Raw genomic sequence first — 20,340 nt, 5'->3', positions numbered from 1 at the left:
CTTACTCTTGTTCTTGCACATGGTGTAAGACAGTCCTTGCCCTGAGGAACTAATGAAAGAATTGAGAAAAAGGGTAGCAAAGAAGTCATACTAGTAAATACTGTGATCATATACGAAGATTCACATTTCTGTTTTTCTGGGAACCTGTAAACAGAGAGATGTGGTCTTCGTAGAATTTACAGTCTTAGAAACAGTTAAGAGGGAACATAGTGTGCTGTTTTCACTTTACAGAGTGGAATTGGCACAAACCAATAAAATAATTGTTCTTGAAATAGCACTTAAAATCATTGGCATAGCTGGAGCACCGCCCTCCCTTAGTGTCTTCCTGACCTGTACCTTAGCTGGAAAAACTTCCTCTCCTTTCAGTTCACTTTTCTGTTTGCTTGCTTGATTTGGGATTTAATATGCAACTGCTAGTCTGGGAATTCTGTACTGCCCTGACATCATCAGTAAAGGTGTGTTTTCCATTCTTAAATGAAAATGACATTGTCTTGCTTTATCTGGTCTCAGTTTAACTACGTACTGAGCATTTGTTTTACTTTAGGCATATAGGGAGTCCCACTGACTTCAGCAGTGATTGAAGTGGGTTCTGCTGTATAATAAGTCGTCTTTTTCCAACAATAGCATGGGAATTTGTTACACAGGTAACATTAAATATGTCTGTGCACCCTTTAGAATTATGTCAGTGAAAAAACAGGATTATCTTCTTTTTTCTTCTCTTTCTGTTAGGATTTGACAGGTCTAGAACAAATGCTAATAAATTGCTCTAAAGCTCTTCCTGCCAACATCACTCAGATCCATGTCATTCCACCAACTCAGGAAGCATATTATGATCCCAATCTGGTAAGAAACATTGGTCTTAAAATATGGTTGCTTTCTTTGCAAAGCATGTATTTACTGTGCTTCTGTTTTCTGCAACAGCTAAATTTCTTGGAATGAGTGTACTACCATAGAAATATCCCTTGAGAGTAGGCTTTTTATTTCCCAGAATTGTTTCAACATAGCTTGTGATAGTAATCAGGCCTAATGTGTATCAGCTGTTCTGCAGAGTTTGCCTGGCCAGTGTTACTGGTGGCCTCTACCAGAGGAATGTCAAAGCTGTCAAATGAGTTACAATTTCTGCATATTTTTTGAGGATGAAACCTAGAAGTTGCAGTGTTTTTGCAAAAATAATATGTATTTTTCCTATAATATTTGTATGGATAGAAAATAATGTTTTTATACACCTGTATCTTTTGTTTTGTTTTGTTTTTCCACTCAGCAGTTGATTGAGAAACTATTGCTTCTCATTCCAGGAGAGTAAAGGATACACACGCTTTTCTAGCTGTAATATAAGTTTTCTACAAAGTACATCTTTATAACAGAGTCTGTAATTTTCAGTAACCTATAATCTATTTTCTTTCAGCCTCCAGTAACAAAAAACCTAGTGACTAATTGTAAACCTGTGACTGACAGAATTCGTAAGGCGTACAAGGACAAAAACAAATACAGGTATGTTGTTACAGTCCTTTGAAAACTCATGCTAGGTTTTGTAAAGCAATAAGAGATATAAGTACCTACATGATCAAAGATGTTATGTGTGTGTTAACAAATCTTAGCTCAATTTATTTTTACAGTGAAACTGAAGAAACATACTGGTATCTACTTATGTATGTTTCATTGTGCAGAATGATGTGATTTTTTTTTCATAGTTTCTTATTTAGTAGACTAAGTATTCATTCCTGTGCTACTTGTCGTCCTGGGCCAGATCCTAATTTGTGTTGTACAACAGTAATCCAGTATATCTTTAGATGGCTATATAAACTGAATATACGTAGTGAGTGAGGGCAGCTGAAGTAACATAAAAAGGAGGAAATGGTCTGTCCTGTACCTCAAAGTTGTAAATCTGCTTCATCCTTTCTTCTACTGAAGCTTAAAAAGAAAAGAACAAAAAACATTTTGGCCCTAACAAGCTTGTAGTTTACCTGCAAGGAGGAGGAGTGACATTTAATTAGAGAGGGAGGGGGAGAAGAAAAAGGTTTCCTGCCCCTTTTGGAAAGGGCAAGACAAACCATGCTCCTGTCCATAGGTTTGCTACTTGTGCAGATGTGCCTGAGGTCGGGTTTTCTCTGATCTTTCTTCTCTGAAACCTGCAAACCTACTGCACTCCAGTGAGGTTGTTTGCAGGTGTGGAGCTTACAGCCCTGGCTCCTGTGCATCGCCTCACCAGCGGTGGTGGGTCAGGGAGAGTGATGGGGAGTCTCTGAATCACACAGTTGCCCCAGGAGTGGCTACAAAGTCAAATAAAACTGTAGAATGAAAGGAGATTACAGATGCTGCTTAGGGCAGCTTTTGGACATTGTTATACATTAATTCCTAGTACCTCAAGTTGTGCTGTAAGCTTTATAAATAATTCCCTTCCCAGGAGAGTTTATGCTAAAAATGAAAAGCTGACACAATGGATGACATTGAAAACCATTGAGGTGGGGGCAAGGATTTTCTGTACTCAAACAGACTTATTGTAATGTATTTCTAACATTAGGATATACACTGCTCTTTTGTTCTGTTGAACTCTAATATTAAATAGCTGTGTTATTATTTTTGGAAGCTTTGTAACTGAGTATGTTCCCAGGTAAGACTTCAAGGAGCATCCAGGGTATTTTCTTATATCAAGATAAGACAGGTGAAAAGTATAATTGTGGTACCTCTAGTCAGACTGTTAAACTAGAGTTAAATTCTCTTTCAAACTCAAGATACCCTTCAGAGATGATATAATACTTTTGCATTTCATATACTTGTTTGTAAGTTATTGATTAGGTATGTGAGGACGGTTTTATTTGTATTTAAGGCTGTAGTTTTATACATTCTTCTGTAATTTTCTTCTATGATTTTTCTGGAGTTAGTGACTGCAAAATAGGAACATGTTTTCTTATGTCTGAAATGTAATTATAAATGACAGTTGTAAATTGTATTTTTTTTAATAAAGTACATAGGATAGTAAGTATTACATCTAGTCTCAGTTGTTACATTTATGCTAAAACTTGTAGCTTATATACTTTGTATTAGAATTTAGTTCTTTAATTTATGGGTGGCTACTAATCTATAGGAAAGTGGCTCTGTATTAGAGCATTAGCTGAAAAACATTAATATACTGATAGAAAGCAAGTGCCAAATTGTAATGAAAGTTGGGCAGTCAGAAATAAGTTATTAAATAAAAGGTTAATATTTATTGAACCTGACTTCAGGTTGTTTTATTGATATATAAATATTATTTTGACAAGGTTTGAAATCATGGGAGAAGAGGAAATTGCCTTCAAAATGATTCGCACAAATGTTTCTCATGTAGTTGGTCAGCTGGATGACATACGAAAAAATCCCAGGTATCCTGCTTCTTGATTTTATGAAGTTTTAAGGCGGTTTTAATTTTTTGCTTCAACTGTTTAAACTGTTTGTGTGTTGGAAAAATAATTTATTGCCGTGTATTTCACACTGTCTTACAAGGTAAGACCGATTTTAACCAAAACTACTTCTAGTTTTTACTCTTTAAGTGACTGCTCTCTGTTATGCTAGGGGGTTATTTAATTAATTTGTTACATTTTTGTATATCTAAAACCTTTGAAAACATAGCTCTTTTTGAGGCTTCATTTTTGCCATTCTGGAAGGCATACAGTTTATATTGCAGGCAATTTTATTTTAAAGGAAGAGGATTTTGATCCGCTTTACATAGCGATTTTAAAATAAAATTTAGGTGTGGATTATTTTGTTACAAAATCAGTTACAAAAGCATCTATTATGCTTTCATGCTCTGTTACAACATGGGAAGAGATACTTATTTTTTTGTTAATAGTTTGGTGACAAACAGTCAAGGCTGTTTCTCCGCTCTGCAGTGGTGAAAGGTTTAGATACGCAAATATGAGAGTAGACTCTGTAGTGTTCAATGGGGAAAATAAATGTCCTGGAATACATTTTACAGCAGCCACCTTGCAAAGCAAACGTTGGTATATTTGAGACTCAAGTCTGAGTCTGCTCTGCAGAAGCATTTAACTGTAGTCCTGAGCCCATTGCACAAGACTGCGATTCAATGAGACATGGTGAGATAATGTAATAGCAAGCTGACTTAGAAGTGAAACAGTGCTTCCACCCATCTCCTCTCCTTCCTTGGTCTCATTTGTACACTTTTATCTTGCATCTTGCTTCTGTCTTCAGAAATGTAGAGAGTTCTCTGCCAATTTAATGAGTTTGGCTTCAAGGAAGTGTCTGACAAGTGTCAAAAAACAGAGCAAGGAGGAAAGTAGGACCAGGTACCTTGGGCCAGGGAAAATAAAACCTCCTCCTGTAGGTCATAGCAAGCTATTGGGTAATCTTGGAGACCTGTAAAGCTACTCCATTATTTGCATTTGTAGATAAAAAGAGCAGGTTTTCACTTGCCTCTTACACTGTACTACTTGCTAGGTCATTTGTTCAGAAAGGGGAATGCCAGTCTTGAGACACTTTCCAGCTGAAGATAGTTTCTATCTATTGCTCCTCCTTACAAGAATATCCTCTGGCCATGTAACTCCTGCTTTCCAGTTCCCATAATGACCTGGTTCAAAAGAAAAGTGACAGTGCCCTAACTCATCCTGCTGCTTCCTCTTCCTTCTTCATTTCTTTGTACCTGCTGGCTAGGACTTTTTGCCTTGCTAGGCCCAAGAAGGGCATGTAACACGAGTTTCTCACCTTCAGTGCTCAAGTTCATGCTTGCAATTGCTGGCTTCTTATTTTAAAGGGTGGTTGCTGATGTCAGACTTGATCCTGATGCTGTGTTAGTTGTGGCATGAGTACGCCTAATGGATTGAGACCTTCTAGCAACTTAAAATGGAGCTGCCTGTTCTATGGAGTGATTACATCCTTAGATGAGGATGTGTTTGAGTAAGGGTGTCTAGATAGTTGTCTCAGGAGCCTCATCAAACTTTATAAGGCAGGTGAGCTGATCTGTCTTGAATCTTCCCTAATTTTCCTATGATGCACTGGCATGCTGTTAGGGACTCACCCTGGGACTCCATATATGTATACCCTTTTGGCTTTTATGTATGTTTGTTTGTTTGTTTGTTTTTTTCTGAAGGAACTGTAGTGTCCTGTAGTTCCAGACTGTTCCTGTAGTTCCAGGCTCATGAAGTGAGGCTGAGTCAATTGCTTGAGCTGTATTCCTGCAAAGTATAGTGCAGCACTGTAGTCATATCTTGTCAGCAAAGGAGAGCTGGCATGGCTATATAGGAATGCCATTTCCTTCTCTTTGCCATGTTTTCCCTGCGTGTAAAACAACATAATTGTGCGCAGTCTCTAAAAGCAGGTATTCAGTGCCTCTCTTGGGATGAACTAAAAGTATTGTTCTCTTACTGATCTGCCTAAAATGTTTTGGTTGGTTTTTTTTTCATCCTTAAGGAAAAGTGAGCCTTAATTATCTAGGTATTAATTTTGGAATATCCAAAGGAATTTCAGATTTGGTTTCTTTTGAATGGATTAAAACAGTCTCTTCCATTTGAAGCAGGTTAATATCCTCATCGCTCCTACTTTCTGTGCTTTGGTTTGCTTTGTGTAGCAGCCTCTGAGTCTGTAAACTGCATCTTGTTCAGATGAAGCTAAGCAGGGATATATGCTCCAGGAGTGCAGCTACTGCATTCCCAGGACTAATGAGCTGCCAGTCCAAGGGACGAGGTCAGGGATAGTCCGGAGTGAACTCCTAAAATGCTTATGGTGGAGACATATGATTGCCATAACCAGCTGCTTTGCATAGTATTACTTGATGGTGTAGATATAGCCTGCTCGTCTTTGAAGAGGAGAGGTGTATTTTGTTCTTCTCAGATGTAGCAGTTTGGACGGCTGCTTGTCCTCTGCACGTAATTGTCTAGAGACCAAGGTTACCAATTGCGGCAGATTCAGTACAGACTGAGGAAAAGCGGTAATGCCCTGTGTAGACCTATCCATGTGCTCCAGAGTTCTGCTTATTTCCAGCTTCATGTAGGAAGCCTGAACTCTGCTCTTTGAAAGAGCACGCCATACTATGGAGAATACTTATTTGCAAAGGTTAGCAATTACAAGGCATATGTCACCAGATACGATTTCTCCCTCTGGGGAAAATATAAGGGTTTTGTGTCTCGCAATATAAATGTCGCACGTAATCTTGCCCATATATGGGAAAAGGAATTTTTGTTGTCAAGTACCAGGTCAGAGTGACCAAGGGTACATAGCAGACTAGCACACTAGCTGCTGCTTTATTTTCAATAATTTGCAGTAACTTGTATAAGAAACACACAACAATCTAAGAAATAACTCCCTGCAAGAGGCATCATTGGGAGCATGCTTATTTGGTCACAGTGATTTCTGTATAAATTTTGTGCGGGTTGTTGTCACTTTTTATTTTGGTTGATTATAGAAGTTCAACTTTGGGTCTGTGATTCAGGTCGTATTCTGCCCAGTTTATACAGTGTTCTCAGTAACTCAAAGCCTGGGGACCAAGCTTTGGCCTTCTCTTGTACAACCTTCTATAGTTTTTTTTTTTTTAGGTTGACTTTCTCTGAAGAGCATACACAGTAAAATACTAATAATTTAGTATGTTTACCTCATACAGTGGAGCTCATTCTGTTATTCAGGATACTTTACTCATGATACTTTATTTAAAACTATAAAAACCCTTACCCAAATCGTAATACTGGCCTTCTAACCTGCTGTCTGTATCCGGTGGTGGGCTCTGGGATGATGCATACTAGTGCCCATTAGGTGGCAGCATTATATAAGTAGAAGAGAGAGAGAGAAAAGGGCTTGTCATTGGATTCCTCGGGTGTTTTGACTCGCTGTCAGCCCTGGTGCTCTCAGAATTAAAATCAAATTCATTTCAAATAATGCAGCAATAAAGAAACTGATTACCAGTATCAAATATATCCATTGTATTTTAAAAGGATACTGTGTGAATTTTGTTTAAAAGGATTCTGTTTGTGTTCTTGGTTTGCCAACACCTATGCCATATTATTAAAGGAGATGTTCTAAAAAAGACTTCTTGCTTTTTAGGAAGTTTGTTTGCCTAAATGACAATATTGATCACAATCATAAGGATGCTCAGACCGTGAAAGCGGTGCTTCGGGATTTCTATGAATCAATGTTTCCCATACCTTCCCAATTTGAACTGCCAAGAGAATATCGGAATCGCTTCCTTCACATGCATGAACTGCAAGAATGGTATGTTACACAGGTTCTCTTCAATATTGTAGTGCAATAGCATATAATTATAGAACATGCTGCTAGATGTGAAGAGATTTTAATGGACTAAAATTTAAGGTTTGCAGGATTTGGGTTTTTTAGTGCTCATAGTCATTAATAGTTCACTGATTTGCCCTAACCTACTTCAAAGAAAAAGTGTGGGGGGTAATATCACAGAATCACAGAATATTAGGAGTTGGAAGGGACCTCGAAAGACCACCCAGTCCAACCCCCCTGCCAGAGCAGGATCACCTAAACTAGGTCACACAGGAATGCGCCCAGGCGGGTTTTGAATGTCTCCAGAGAAGGAGACTCCACAGCCTCTCTGGGCAGCCTGTTCCAGTGCTCTGTAACTCTTACAATGAAAACGTTTTTCCTCATGTTCAGATTGAAGAATATAAACTGTTACATTTCTCACTAAGTGATTTTTTTTTTTTAAATCTGTCAGACAGCAATAATCAGCTGGATAATCATCAGAAAAGATACATGTGTCTCATTTTTACTTAATGTATGAAATTTTTATGTAAGTTTTACCTCTTGCCATTTTATAAATAATAACTTCAGAAATTGGGGCAATTGATTTGAGAATACAAACAAAAGGCTGGCAGGTGCAGTGATTGTAGTGCTACAAGCCCTGCCATTGCTAAATGACTGAGGGAGGGGAGGCAAACCCATTTCAGCAGTTAGCTGTAGAAATTTGGGCTGGAGGAGTAGACATACTGTTGTCTCCCTTTTTGAGGACATCCATCAAGACTTTGCTAGCTTTATTTTGACTTGTCTGTAGCCAAACCATATTTCTACCAGAGTGGGTTAAAGAATGCCAAAATGCTGGTGGAAGTCTCTGTTTATCAAAATGTTTTCCAGAATCATAGGGCAGCCCAGCTTGGAAAGGACCTCGAAAGATCATCTGTCCCAACATTTTGTGGGAAAGGGAGCTTAGATGACATTATCAAGCACCCTGTCCAGTCGCATCTTGAAAACCTCCAGTGGTGGGAACTCCACCGCGTCCCTGGGGAGGTTGTTCCAGTGAATTATTGTTCTCACTGTAAAAAAAAATAATAAAAAAGTTCTTATATCAAGGTGACTCATATCATTTAAACTGTACTTTTTACCTTGAAAGGTCGGACTAGGTGATCCTTGTGGTCCCTTCCAACCTGGTGTTCTATGATTCTGTGAAACTTCGTCCAGTCCGACTTGTACTTATTGCCTCTTGTCCTCTCCATGTGGCCTTATGTGGAGAGCACCTCCATCCTCTTTCTAGCCATCCTTGAAGTACTGGAAAAAACTTTCTTTGCCTGTTTTGTGGAAACTCTTTATATATTTGCATTTGTAATATATGAAACTGTTTTTCTGTGTCTTTCTTTGTGCAGGAGGGCATATAGAGACAAGCTCAAATTCTGGACCCATTGTGTTCTAGTAACACTTATTGTATTTACAGTCATCTCATTTTTTGCTGAACAGGTAAAATTAATATCTTACCAAATTTATAATACTTAGTAGGTTGCTGTATCTTCAGGATAACATAAGATGGATTTTTTTGAAAATAGGTTTTGAAAAGTAGCTAGGATTTTTCCTTCATAAAGGAAGTAAAGATGTTACATGACACAAGATTAGGTTGCTTCAATTTTTAAGTCAGCATATGGAGGTTCCCTCAAAAGAGAGTCATATGGGGGAGAAGAAGAGTGGTATTCCCTTTTCAGGTGCCTTGTGACTGCCAAATCCCTTATCAGTTTGCTAAATTTGGATGCTTAAAATCAGTAATCGCTTTTGGAAATTCTTGGTCTTGCTGGTAAGAGTGCGAAGTCAACAGGAGAAGAAAATTCAAGTAATAGCAATACTCTAGTCTTAAAGAGAATCTTAAGGTATTTAGAGGCCCTGCCTAAATCTCATCCCCAAGTAATTGCAAAGACTCCTATTGAATTCAAACGGTTTTGAATCCAACAGGAAGGAAAAAAAACAACCTCCTCTTCTGCAAGCATAAAATGGCTTTCTTGAACATGATTAATCCTGCTAAACTTAGAGGGAGTCAATGGAACAAATCATATGGGTAATTCTTTGCAGGTTGGGGCCTTAAGTAACCCTTTCCGTGGTCTGATGAAGAGGGTGTAATTCTTGAAAGGTTGGCTTTTGATTATTATTTTTTTTTCCCACCTGTAACTTTTGCATGAATCTTTCCCTTGATTTTCAGCCTTTTGTGCATATCAGGAAACTTGCCCTCCATTAGAAAACTTGCCCTCCGCTAGTAACTTGGTTTCAGAAAGGGGTACTTAGCTCGGTAGTACAGCTAGGTATATAAATACGGTTTTAAGATGTCAGCTTTGTGTTGACCTTTTAGAAACCGAATGTAGCTTGATGTTATATTAATTTGAATACACAAATAAAATAATCAGAATATGGGCATACTGTATCTTTCGCTTTCTGCTTGTAATCTGGTTATTGAGAAGTCCAGTGGAAAAATGTGCACGCCTAATAGATGAATTTGAGAAAATAACTTTTTTCCTGTGCAGTGAGGGGGAGAAGAAAAAAATAAAAAAGGACAATATTGCCTGCCTTACTATGGATGGTACAGATGTTACAGTTTCTAGTTTGAAAGCCTCACCATCTGTGCACTTCTAGCCTTGCAGAGAACTAAATATTGTGGGTTTTTTTTCTCTCCTCAGCTAATTGCACTTAAACGGAAGTTTTTTCCAAGGAGAAGGATCCAAAAGGAAGTTGGTCATGAACGAATCAAAGTGTAGAAGAGCTTTATTTTGGAGATCAGTCTACCTCAAGATGTGCTAAGCATTTAAACTTTGTCTCTCATAAGTGTCTTTTATGATTTGACATTTAACGACATTGATATGATTAAAAAAAAAATCATGCATCTACAGTTACTCTTCATAATATACAAGCTGCTGGAGCTGTGACAGTGCAAAACAACAAAAGAAATGCAGAAAACTTGTACATAGGAAGTTTTCAACAGATCTTACTTTACAACTGTTAGTTCATGGCCGTGTTATCCTTTTTTATAAAAAGGGTTACCTAAAGAAATGTAGCTGCATTTATTGCAGTGGATGTTGCCAACTAGATAAACCGTTGGAAGGCAAAGTTGTTTGGGATCAACTGAACAGGTCCTTGATCTTGCATTCCGAAACATCTTGCAAATTTTTGTCGCTGCTGCTTTTTTAGCCCTACGGGAAAATTGAGAATTATGTAACATGTAATTTAGAGTAAGCATACATTTATTGATGTTGGCATTCCTTGAAGCACAGCAACAATTAACTCCCCAATTTGTAGTGTTTAATTGGGTTTTGGAAGAAATGTATGCTATAAAAGATACACATTAAAAGAACAACTAATGGTTATTTGAAAGATACTTTATATGTGGTGTATTATATTCCAAAGAATACAGTGGTGGTATTTCTTGATTTGATTACAAAGAGAGGGTTGTAATCAAATGAAAATGATCAAGGTATAGTATTTTACAAGCATTGTAAATGTGAAAGCAAAAGTGCCTCTCTACATGAATGGATAACAAACTGTTTTAATGTAGCAATGTATGGGAGCAGTGTTTCACTTAAGAAAATATTTGTACTGACATATGAAGCTTGCTGTTTTTAAATTTGACAGGGTTTGGCCTTGTATTTTGCTGAGACATCGGAATACTGTGGTTTTATGTGGGAAATGATACTGAATATTTTCAAGCAGAAATTTTTGGTGGTGTATCTTCAGTTAATTTTACTAGCAGTATTCAAAAAAGCATTAATTTTTGTAATCAGATGATGTAAAAAATGTATGTGCATATGTATTGTAAGATACTTGGTTTGCTTTGAAATTCACTAAAATGTGATAAAAGTTTTGTCTGTTGTTTCTCTTTTAAAGTAACCCAGAACTTACCCATTTTGATAAATTAGCCATTAATGTGTATGAATCTTTATGTTAAAAGTTATTTTTTTCCCTTAAAAACTTCCAAGAGTAATAATAATTTAATATTAATTTGAAGCATGAATTGATTTGCAAAGTAGAATCAAACTTCTGAGCACTGTAAAAATGCAAGCACTTATTAATGTTGTATTTCACGTTAGCAATATATTTACAGAAATTTAAATATAGGTAGTTTAAGTCTAGACTACTTCAGACTAGCAGAAAAGGAGACATTTTAAGAATTATAAGAAAGCTTTGATAGCTTCTTACACTTCAAACTGTTAGATTCAAGTTTGACTCGGATCTGGGTTTTTTGGGTTGGTTTTTTTATTTTTTATTTTTTTAACTAGCATTTGGGATTTTAATCAAAATAGTTGGAAAAACGTGGCTAAATTTTAAGGCAGTTTTTTTTTTTTCTGAAGTAATGAGTAAATGGTTTGCATAGGTAGCTCATCTGTTACTGCAGTTCATTTTTAAGCAGTTTTGAAGGCAAGTTCATGGCATTTCGTTTTAGCCAAAAGATGTAGCATAAACTTAGTGGGTGTTTCTCAGTGAAAATCACTGCTAAAATGTATGAGCGCGGTACCTGGGAAAAAAAGCAAGCAAGGGAAGCAAGACAAAATGTGAACAGTACTGCCGTGGCAACTAAGCACCCATCCAGCTGCTCGCTCGCTCACTCCTGCCAGTGGGATGAAGGAGGGAATTGGAAAAGTAAAAGTGCTTCAGTGGAGGTGCTACCTCCCTGAATGAGAAATTAAAGCTATTTCTATTAACAAAAAAAAAAATAGAAATGGATAACTAGTTTAATGCACAACGGCCCGACCTGGGCACCAGCTACCGCTCCTGGGGGCCCCCACAGGGGTGGTACTGCGCATGCGCCCGCCCGAGTTCCCGCCTTTTTCTTGGGGGCGGGTGGTGCTGGGGTGTAGGTGCGTCTCATCGTCCTCGTCAGAGTCTCTCGCCTTGAGGAGGTGCGGCTGTGCCGGAGTGTGCGTGGGGGCTGCGGGAGGCTCTGGTGCCACCTGGGATGAGGGGCTTTGGGCGAAGCGGGGTTTCCCTCCCACCCGCGGGAGCGGGTGAGGTGCCTACTCTCTCCGCCGCTGGTGGGCTCCCCTCCCTGTGAGGCAGCGGCGGAGTCCAGGCGGTGAGAGTGAAGAGCCCATTGCAGAGCAGAGGTAGAGAGATGAAAGGCGGTGGTGGGGCGGAGAGTTAAGGAACGGGATTAGGACACTGCGGTGCCCCTCAGCCTTTGATGCTTCAGTGGCTTCCCCTCAAAACCTGTGGTGGTGTGGTGTGGTGTGGTGTGGGCCCGAGTCTCCCTTGCTGCCCTGAGGTAGAAGCAGGTGGTCTCCCATGGGGAAAATGCCCACATAGGAGATTCACACAAATATCGGTTTGCTTCACATATTTTTGGGCAGGGTGAAAAAAGGAGGTGAAAAATAGTTAAAAAACCAACTGTGGATTGAAGATACTTGAACTGGCTAAAGCAGGTAGCTACATGGGATGGGTGAAGGCACTCTGGGGTTGTCAGGTGGCAAGACTGTTTCTCAGTGTATGGAGGGACTGAGGAGTTCTGCTTTGTATACTGATATTCACTGCAAAGGGTCTGTATGTGTGATAAAATACATATTCAACAGTTTAAAGTTGAAGCACTTTGGCAGCACAGAGATATGCACAGCCAGATGGTGTACTAATACTTTCCTCCTTAAATCATGTTTTCAACAGCTGCAGTAGTTGAAAAGCAGAATGCATCTTGTGAATTTTCTGTCATTTGAGGATAATTTTCATGCAAGAGCTTTTGATTTTCCATTTAAATTTTTAATTTAAAGAGGTTTGGGGTTATTTTTTTAAAGAAACTTACGACATCTAAAAATCTTCACTTGATACTATGTAGAGAAGCATCAACCACAGAAAAAACTGAATATTAAAAAGCAGTGTTCCTTACTTAGTAGCTTAGTGTGATCACATTGTATATACCCAATATATTTTCATAGCTATGGAAACAGAAATGGGAAACTCAAGTACGTGAGGAAGCTATTACATTGAGGGAACTTCACAGTCCTGGAAATTCAAAAGATCTTTAATGGACTGCTTAATTTCAGTGTGTTAACTAAATTTTCAGATCAATCTTTGCCTTGGCTTGTGGAACGCTTACTGATCTTTTTAGCTGTGTTGAATTGCACCTAGAATGAGAAGTTTATCCACTGCTGGCTCACATCTTGCTTATTTGGGATAACAGGGTACTTGTAGCTGATATTTTTTTTCTGTATTCTTTCCATCTTCCAAGTAATCCTGATATTTTCTGAATATTTAAAGATATGCCATGTAACACTTGAAATGCTTCATACCCCTTGCTAGTAAAGGTAGCAAGAGAAGAAATATTTCAGCAAGGATTCATTAGCTAGCTATTTCCTGTCATATATTATTTCTATTGTTGATAAAGTGCTAAGGAAGAATGATTTTATTTTGTTACTCTTGCATTTAATGATTACAACTATGCTCTTTTCCTCCTAGATAGATATTTTACTCCTTGGGTATTTCTAAAAATACACAATATATAAAAATTAGTATTACTGAAGTAAGGAAATCAATGGGTTTTTTTGAGAGGGCAGTGTATTTGTAAAAAATTCAGAAACTGCATTAGTTACATTACAAAATGCAAAGGCATAATAGCTAAAAAGAAAGATAATTCAGAAAGTAACTCTCCCATGATTTTTAAACATAACATGTGCGTGTGTATATTTTTCTGTCTAGTGTGGGGTGGGTTGTAGAACCAGATTGTTCTTTATGTTTTATCATTTCCATATTTTGTAAGATAGAATATTGGCATAGCTTTTGGGCAGTGCCACACTGGATATGATAAAATACATAATAAACATTATGGAAGCCCAGCAGGCAGGCACCTTTCAGAAGGTGCATAATCTACTTCCTTGTTTTTCAGCAGAATCAAGTATGTACCTATTAGCCCTGTTAATTTTTTTACCTTGTGGATTACCTCAAAACTAAAACAGTTTGACTGCTTGAATATCCTTACAGGTGGAGACTGTTACAGGAGTGTCTGTAACAGGTCAATGTAAGCATGAAAACATATTTTTCTTTGAAGTATTTTGGGGAAAGTTAAGTAACAAATACAGCAGTTTCAGTAGGAAGAAAATCTCATAATGGCACCATCAGGAAGAAAGCATGGAGGAAAAGCTGCTAAACCAGCACAGGAAGATCAAGCCTTACCTGATTATGATTTTAAGGAGGAAAGAAAAGATCTGAGTGGATCAGAGGAAGATATTAGAGAAGGTGCTTATATGATTTTTTTAATGTATTTTTTTTTAAGTGAATTGTTATGAATAGAAATGAAGACACTTCCATGTTAGCAAGTGCCAGAGTAAACATGGTTTGTAATGTTTGTGACAGCTGGCCTCCTATTGTATAATCTCGATTGGTAAAAGAAGAAAACACAGTAGAATTAATACCTCTGTATAGTGCACTATGATGTCCTAAAAGTATAGGTGAAGTCTTAACAGAGTAGGATTCTGTTATGTGATTTTGTTAACTTAGATTAATGCCGTATCCTCCTATCGCCTGGCTGCATGTGACATTGTGAGATCAGGACAGAACAGAGGAAGAGCTCTGCCTGTATGGAGTGCTAAGTCAGGCAAGGTAGTTGGAGTCTTAATGCTGGGAGGGTTAAGAGTACTTCAGGAAGAATCTGAACCAAAGAAAAGAAAGAGGAACAAACAGAGGAAGCTGAGGAAAAAAGAAGTCAACCAAGGGATTCCTGTTTAATTTTGAGTGTCATAAAGAAGTGGACTTTGCTTAAAGATGCAGTTCTCATTCATCACAGGATGATTTTTTTGTGAAGTTTGATGTAACTCCATTTCTGGATTTTTATCTTTCAGCAGCTATGTCTGGGTTTGTTTCTTAATTTCTCTCCTTCATTTGTTTAGACTAAATGCCTCCCCTTCCCACCCCCCCACCTTGTTAGTAGAAATTTGACCACCAAGGATTTTTATTTTTTGAAGAAATATGCGTATCTATTCATTATTATGCTTTTTCAAAGGTCACAGTACACAATTTCAGTATTTATTTTACAGTAACAAATATGTTTTACTGTAAATACACTTACAGAAAAGTGAAATTCTTCCACATTGAGGTTTTTAAATTTTTAGATTATTTTTACCTTTCTGATGATTTTTATATTGTGAGTGGGGTGTAATTGTATAGCAGTGGACAGAGAAACTAAAACGGGTTGAGACCAGTCTAGAGGAACTCAGGGCAGTGCCAGCTCAAATGTAGCCTTGCAGAATAATTCAACACCATCTGTCAACTCCAGGTTCAAAGTTTTAGGAGCTGCATGTGTTATGGATGGGAACTGAGATCCATGAGACATGTTCAGGGAAGTGACATTGCAGAAAAGTAATTACACTTTTAATAATTCAGAGATCCCCACAAAATACAAGATATTTTAGTAAATATTTTTGAAATTTGTGTTAAGGTAAAGCACCAGTAATGGACAAACATGGAAAGAAAAGACCTTTGGTGAATACTGTTGTGGTTCCAGATGATGTGGGGTAAGGCTAAGATTTATTTTTTTTAGTATTTGATTAAAAATCAAGTGACAGATTATACAGCAATTGTAGGTTAAAAAAAAGTAGTATTTTAAAAGTAGTAATTATGCAGTTTATTTGTAGATACTTTTGAACATCCATAAAAAGTTGAAATACTTGTGTGAGTTATTAAAATTCTTGTTTCTTTCAAAAGATGATTTAAGTCTTACCCTAATTGTTGATAATTTCCTTAATTTTTTCCCCTCTGATCTTAGTTGCTTGAAGATACTAACAGTACTTCAAATGACCCAACTATTGCATGAAAAATGAATTATTTATACAAATCTTATGAAATTCAGTATTTATGGGCAGTGTAAATGTAATAAAAAACTGTATGTTTTTTAGCAATATTATAGCTGTTGAGTTGAAAATATGTTTCCACTCCCTATTTTTTTACTCTTCAAAAAAGAAAGTGATATCCTACAGAGAGGATGATATAAAAATAAGATAAACATTTTCTTTACACACCAGGTCCCTTTTTGGACTTGTCAGCTATTGTACCACTGCCTTACACACTGGTGTTACCATCTTAAAAGTGTTGTAAAATCAACAGTTATGTTATTTGTCTTGGATTTTTCTTACTGTGCCAGCCATGCTAAATGTGATGGACTTGTTTCCATTCAATGTTCCAAGTACCTTTTGTGGTTTTTTTTTTAATAGGGAATGATCAATTTTATTTACAATCCTCCCTCACTCAGGACCCTTTAATTCCTGATACTGTCTTTGGAGTAAGTTAATGGATTCTAGTAAATCTAAAAAACAAACAAACAAAAACAAAACCCCAAACAAACAAAAAAAACCAAAACCAAACCCAGCAAATTAGTCTAAAAAGAGACCTCTCACATGAGGAGAGTTATTTTTTTATCTTGTGGAACAGTACCAGCTCTGCCACTGCTTACAAGTAATAGGCATGTAAATAAAATTAGTTTTAAGCACATAAGACAGGTCTTATTCAGACCTGAATAAGGTCAGAAAACGGGCAAATAAAAATTTTAAACACTGTTTTGTAGGGATGAAGTACAGAATATGCTAGAAAGATTTGGAGGTAAGTATGTTTGCATTCTAATATATTTTTTTTTAAAACAGTTCATGTTTAAGTTGCAGAACTGGCAGTAATTCCTTACCATAAAGTAACTTTCAAGATTTACGTAAAATGATCAGTCTTTGTAGCATTGTTCAGCATTTCTGCAAAAAAGCCAGTTTTCAGAAAAAAGTTGTATCTAACAGCAAAGGAAATGAAGAGAAGGGGACAACTCCATATAAAATGAGATTTTGATTATCAGTTCCAATTTTAAGATGAAGTTTAAGAGATAGTGATTATATTGTAGAGAAAAGGGACAATACGAATTAGGTGGTGGTCTTTCTCATCTTTTTGCTACTATGATGTAGAAGAGGTGGGGGATTGCAAGACTTGAGTGAGAAATTAGGGGTGTGTAAATGCTGATACAAGCAGCTAAATAGAATAAATAGCTCTAATTCTAGACAAGGAATTTTGGAAGTAGATTGTAGTTGCAATACAGAATGAGCTAGAGAGTAGTCTGTACTCTGCACCTGCAGAAATCTAGAGAACAGGGAATCAGTGGAAAAGAGAATTTCAGCAGTCAGGAAGAAGAGTACAAGTTTCTAGAAGAACTAAAGAGTAAGTAATGCCAGGCATCTAGTGATGGGAGATTTATGCATGTCACCTTGTTGGATTTAGTTCAGTCATAATCAGTTCCTCAGATGGCTTTACTTGCAGTTAAATTTCCAGCTGAATTTTAGATCGAATCATAGAATGGTTTGGGTTGGAAGGGACCTTTGAAGATCACACAGTCCACCCCCCTGCAGTGAGCAGTGACAATGTTACTAGATCAGGTTGCTCAGAGCCCCATCAAGCCTGACCTTGAATATCTCCAGGGATGGGGCCTCCACCACCCCTCTGGGCAACCTGTTCCAGTGATCTACCACCCTCATGTGAAGAACTTTTTCCTAATATCCAACCTAAATCTCCCCTTTTCTAGTTTAAAACCATTACCCCTCATCCTATCGCTACATGCCCTAGTGAACAGCTCTTCCCCAGATTTTTTATAGGCACCTTTCAGGTATTGGAAGGTCACCATAAGGTCCCCCTGGAGCCTTCTCTAGGCTGAACAAGCCCAACTCTTTCAGCCTGTCTTTGTAGGAAAGGTGCTCCAGCCCTCTTATCATCTTTGTGACCCTCCTCTGCACATGCTCCAGCACTTCAGTGTCCTTTTTGTGTTGGGGACTCCAAAGCTGGATGCAGTACTCCAGGTGAGGTCTCACCAGAGTAGAGTAGAGTAGAAGGGCAGAATCATAGCCTGACAGGTTAGATAAAGAAAACACGTTTCACTTGTAAAGAATTTATAATACACAACACAGTGTAACAAAGCATTAAAAAGCTATGGAAGGGAAACCATTTTAATGCCAGTATTATCCAGTAGCTGGTTAATACTTTCATTGTATAAGAAAATGCTTTGTAGAGTCATTACCTGCATGTAAATCTTAACGTGAAAGAGGAGTTCAAGGAATTCCTTAATCCATGAATTAAGATTTTTGCTGTTAAGGTAGCATTGGAATGCTATTGTAGATCTGGCAGTCTATATAGGAGGAGGGTTTCAGTGATAAAAATCTAGAATTGTTATTTGAGACTCAAAAACAGAAGGAAGGAGAATGAATGGATCAGAGAGAGGCTGCTGTCTGCTCAAAAATAATAGGTTTGGCATTAGCAGGGGCAGATGCCTCAGCAAATTAGTGAAATTTGACAAACGTTTCCTGAAATCTACAGTGAGAAGGAAAAGAAATTGCTGTATTAACCTTAAGCTGTGATTTGTTTCTTAAATCTCCAAATGTAAATTATAGTGAAACAAACATATTTATATTAACTTGAATACTTTTTAAAAAGTACTAAATCTCTCTGGAGTATGAAAAACAGTTTGTCATTCATTCATTTAATATGTTCACACTGCTGGTAATCGCTACTTTTAATTAATTTCTGAAACTTCATTTGAATATTAATCTGAAACATGGTTTTTCTAGAAAAAACATTAAGAAGTGTCAGCATAACTGAATTCTTTAAAGGTCTGGAAACTCTGAGCTGCCATTGCAGTCATGCAGCTAAACTAATGAGGATTTTGATGCTGTGACTAAAACATTAGATACTAGAGAAAAGAGCAAGATGTCTGTACTCAGGTTTGTGCAAGGTATATCTAGCTTTGAATGAAGAATTTACAGACTGTGAGATGTCCAAATATAATGTTTGAAGATACACAGTGTGAACTGATTGGATAGTGCTTCTAGTGTTTCAAGCATGTATGTGTGCTTATTGTATGGATGATAAGTCCCAAGTGCATGTTTGACCATAATAATCAGTAGGGGAGCACATGAAGACAGTGTGTAAGGAACAAATTTAAATGTACATAATGGAAGCACTGCCGCACCCTGACTCAAAACTGCTGGAAGGTTTCCATTCACTGTGTGTTTCTGCTCAGAACCGTACCCACTACTGTCCTGCCCAGACTGAAAGCAAGTAAAACTTGAGTCTTCATCATAGTAGATCTTGTTTGATCTGGCCCCTGAGATGTGGGACTTGAAGCAGATGCTGGAGTAGTTGGTGGGGCTGGGCAATGAGTAGTTGCAAGTCCAGAGGCCTGTTGTCATGGTGTGAGGGAGCTTAGGGAAGCAGCACTTGCATCACCAGTGCCAGCAGCAGGTTGAGGGGCACTCTAAGCACAGCAGCCAGGAGCCCAGGTCACATTAGCACCTTTCCATTAGAACACACCTCATTTGCTTCTCCAAAGCGTAACTCAATCAACGTTTTTAATAAAAGGCACAATGTATCCCAGCGTCCTTAATTTCTAAATATTCTTTGATTTTTAGCTGATATTAACAAGTCTCTCTTAGCTAAGAGAAAAAGATTAGAAATGTACACAAAAGCCTCACTCAAAACAAGTAACCAGAAGATTGAAAATGTTTGGAAAACACAGCAGGAGCAAAGGTAACATTTACTCTTGTTTTTCAAACCTGTGAAAACAAATTCCCAATAGCATAGATAGTTGGTCCATCTTCTTGGAGTTAAATAGCAAGTAGTGGATCTACTACTTAAATATTTGCTCAGGTCCTCCATTTCTGCTCCAGTTGTTAAACTGACTGTAGTAAGTTTAGCATAGTGCTTTCTCTTTTGAGTGGAGAAACTTAAGATTTGGAATTTTGAGAGTAAGGTACCTTGAAGAGCTAGTTTTACTTTTGTTTTATCTTTATGGAAAATGACCTTTGTCATTTTTGTCTTTTAAACACATGTTTTTATTTTTTCCACTTCAGTTGGAGTTTTCTGGTTCTACTTGAAAACTGAAAAAACGTTCAATAAAACTTTTCTACCATTCTGGTTAAGAAAGAAATTTCCATTTCCACACTGTAACTAATTTTCACCCTACATAACATTCCTCTTGTCTCTGAAGATATATTTAATTACTACATCTTATCCTACTGGTAGAGCAAACTAAAAACTGAAAGTCAGCAACACTTGTAACTGTCTTGATGGTTTTACATATATTTTTATAGTTTTATATATATGTGTATATTTTTATATAGGTATATATACATATTTATATTTATGTATGTTTATGTA

General features: G+C 37.4%; 2 protein-coding genes across 2 annotated transcripts in view; both read left to right on the top strand.

Annotated features, from left to right (window-relative positions):
- The window catches only part of GNPTAB (N-acetylglucosamine-1-phosphate transferase, alpha and beta subunits), a gene marked incomplete at its 5' end in the record, with an annotated part of 13,497 nt that extends 3,127 nt beyond the window's left edge, over nucleotides 1-10,370 (top strand). Inside the window, 6 exons of the mRNA XM_010182156.1 lie at nucleotides 730-843; nucleotides 1,406-1,491; nucleotides 3,261-3,359; nucleotides 7,024-7,191; nucleotides 8,583-8,673; nucleotides 9,873-10,370. Of these exons, the coding sequence (XP_010180458.1) occupies nucleotides 730-843; nucleotides 1,406-1,491; nucleotides 3,261-3,359; nucleotides 7,024-7,191; nucleotides 8,583-8,673; nucleotides 9,873-9,950 (636 nt within the window). The remainder of the gene's footprint in view (nucleotides 1-729; nucleotides 844-1,405; nucleotides 1,492-3,260; nucleotides 3,360-7,023; nucleotides 7,192-8,582; nucleotides 8,674-9,872) is intronic.
- A 3,906-nt stretch (nucleotides 10,371-14,276) lies between these two features.
- Nucleotides 14,277-19,714, top strand: SYCP3 (synaptonemal complex protein 3). The gene is made up of 4 exons (XM_010182155.1): nucleotides 14,277-14,406; nucleotides 15,605-15,680; nucleotides 16,727-16,761; nucleotides 19,593-19,714. Exons 1-4 carry the CDS (start codon nucleotides 14,277-14,279, stop codon nucleotides 19,712-19,714), a joined length of 363 nt encoding a protein of 120 aa, XP_010180457.1.
- Nucleotides 19,715-20,340: the final 626 nt, after the last annotated feature.

The sequence above is a fragment of the Mesitornis unicolor genome, unplaced genomic scaffold, assembly GCF_000695765.1.
Source record: "Mesitornis unicolor isolate BGI_N332 unplaced genomic scaffold, ASM69576v1 scaffold50023, whole genome shotgun sequence".
Classification (NCBI taxonomy): domain Eukaryota; kingdom Metazoa; phylum Chordata; class Aves; order Mesitornithiformes; family Mesitornithidae; genus Mesitornis; species Mesitornis unicolor.
This window is presented reverse-complemented; position numbering and strand designations above follow the sequence as displayed.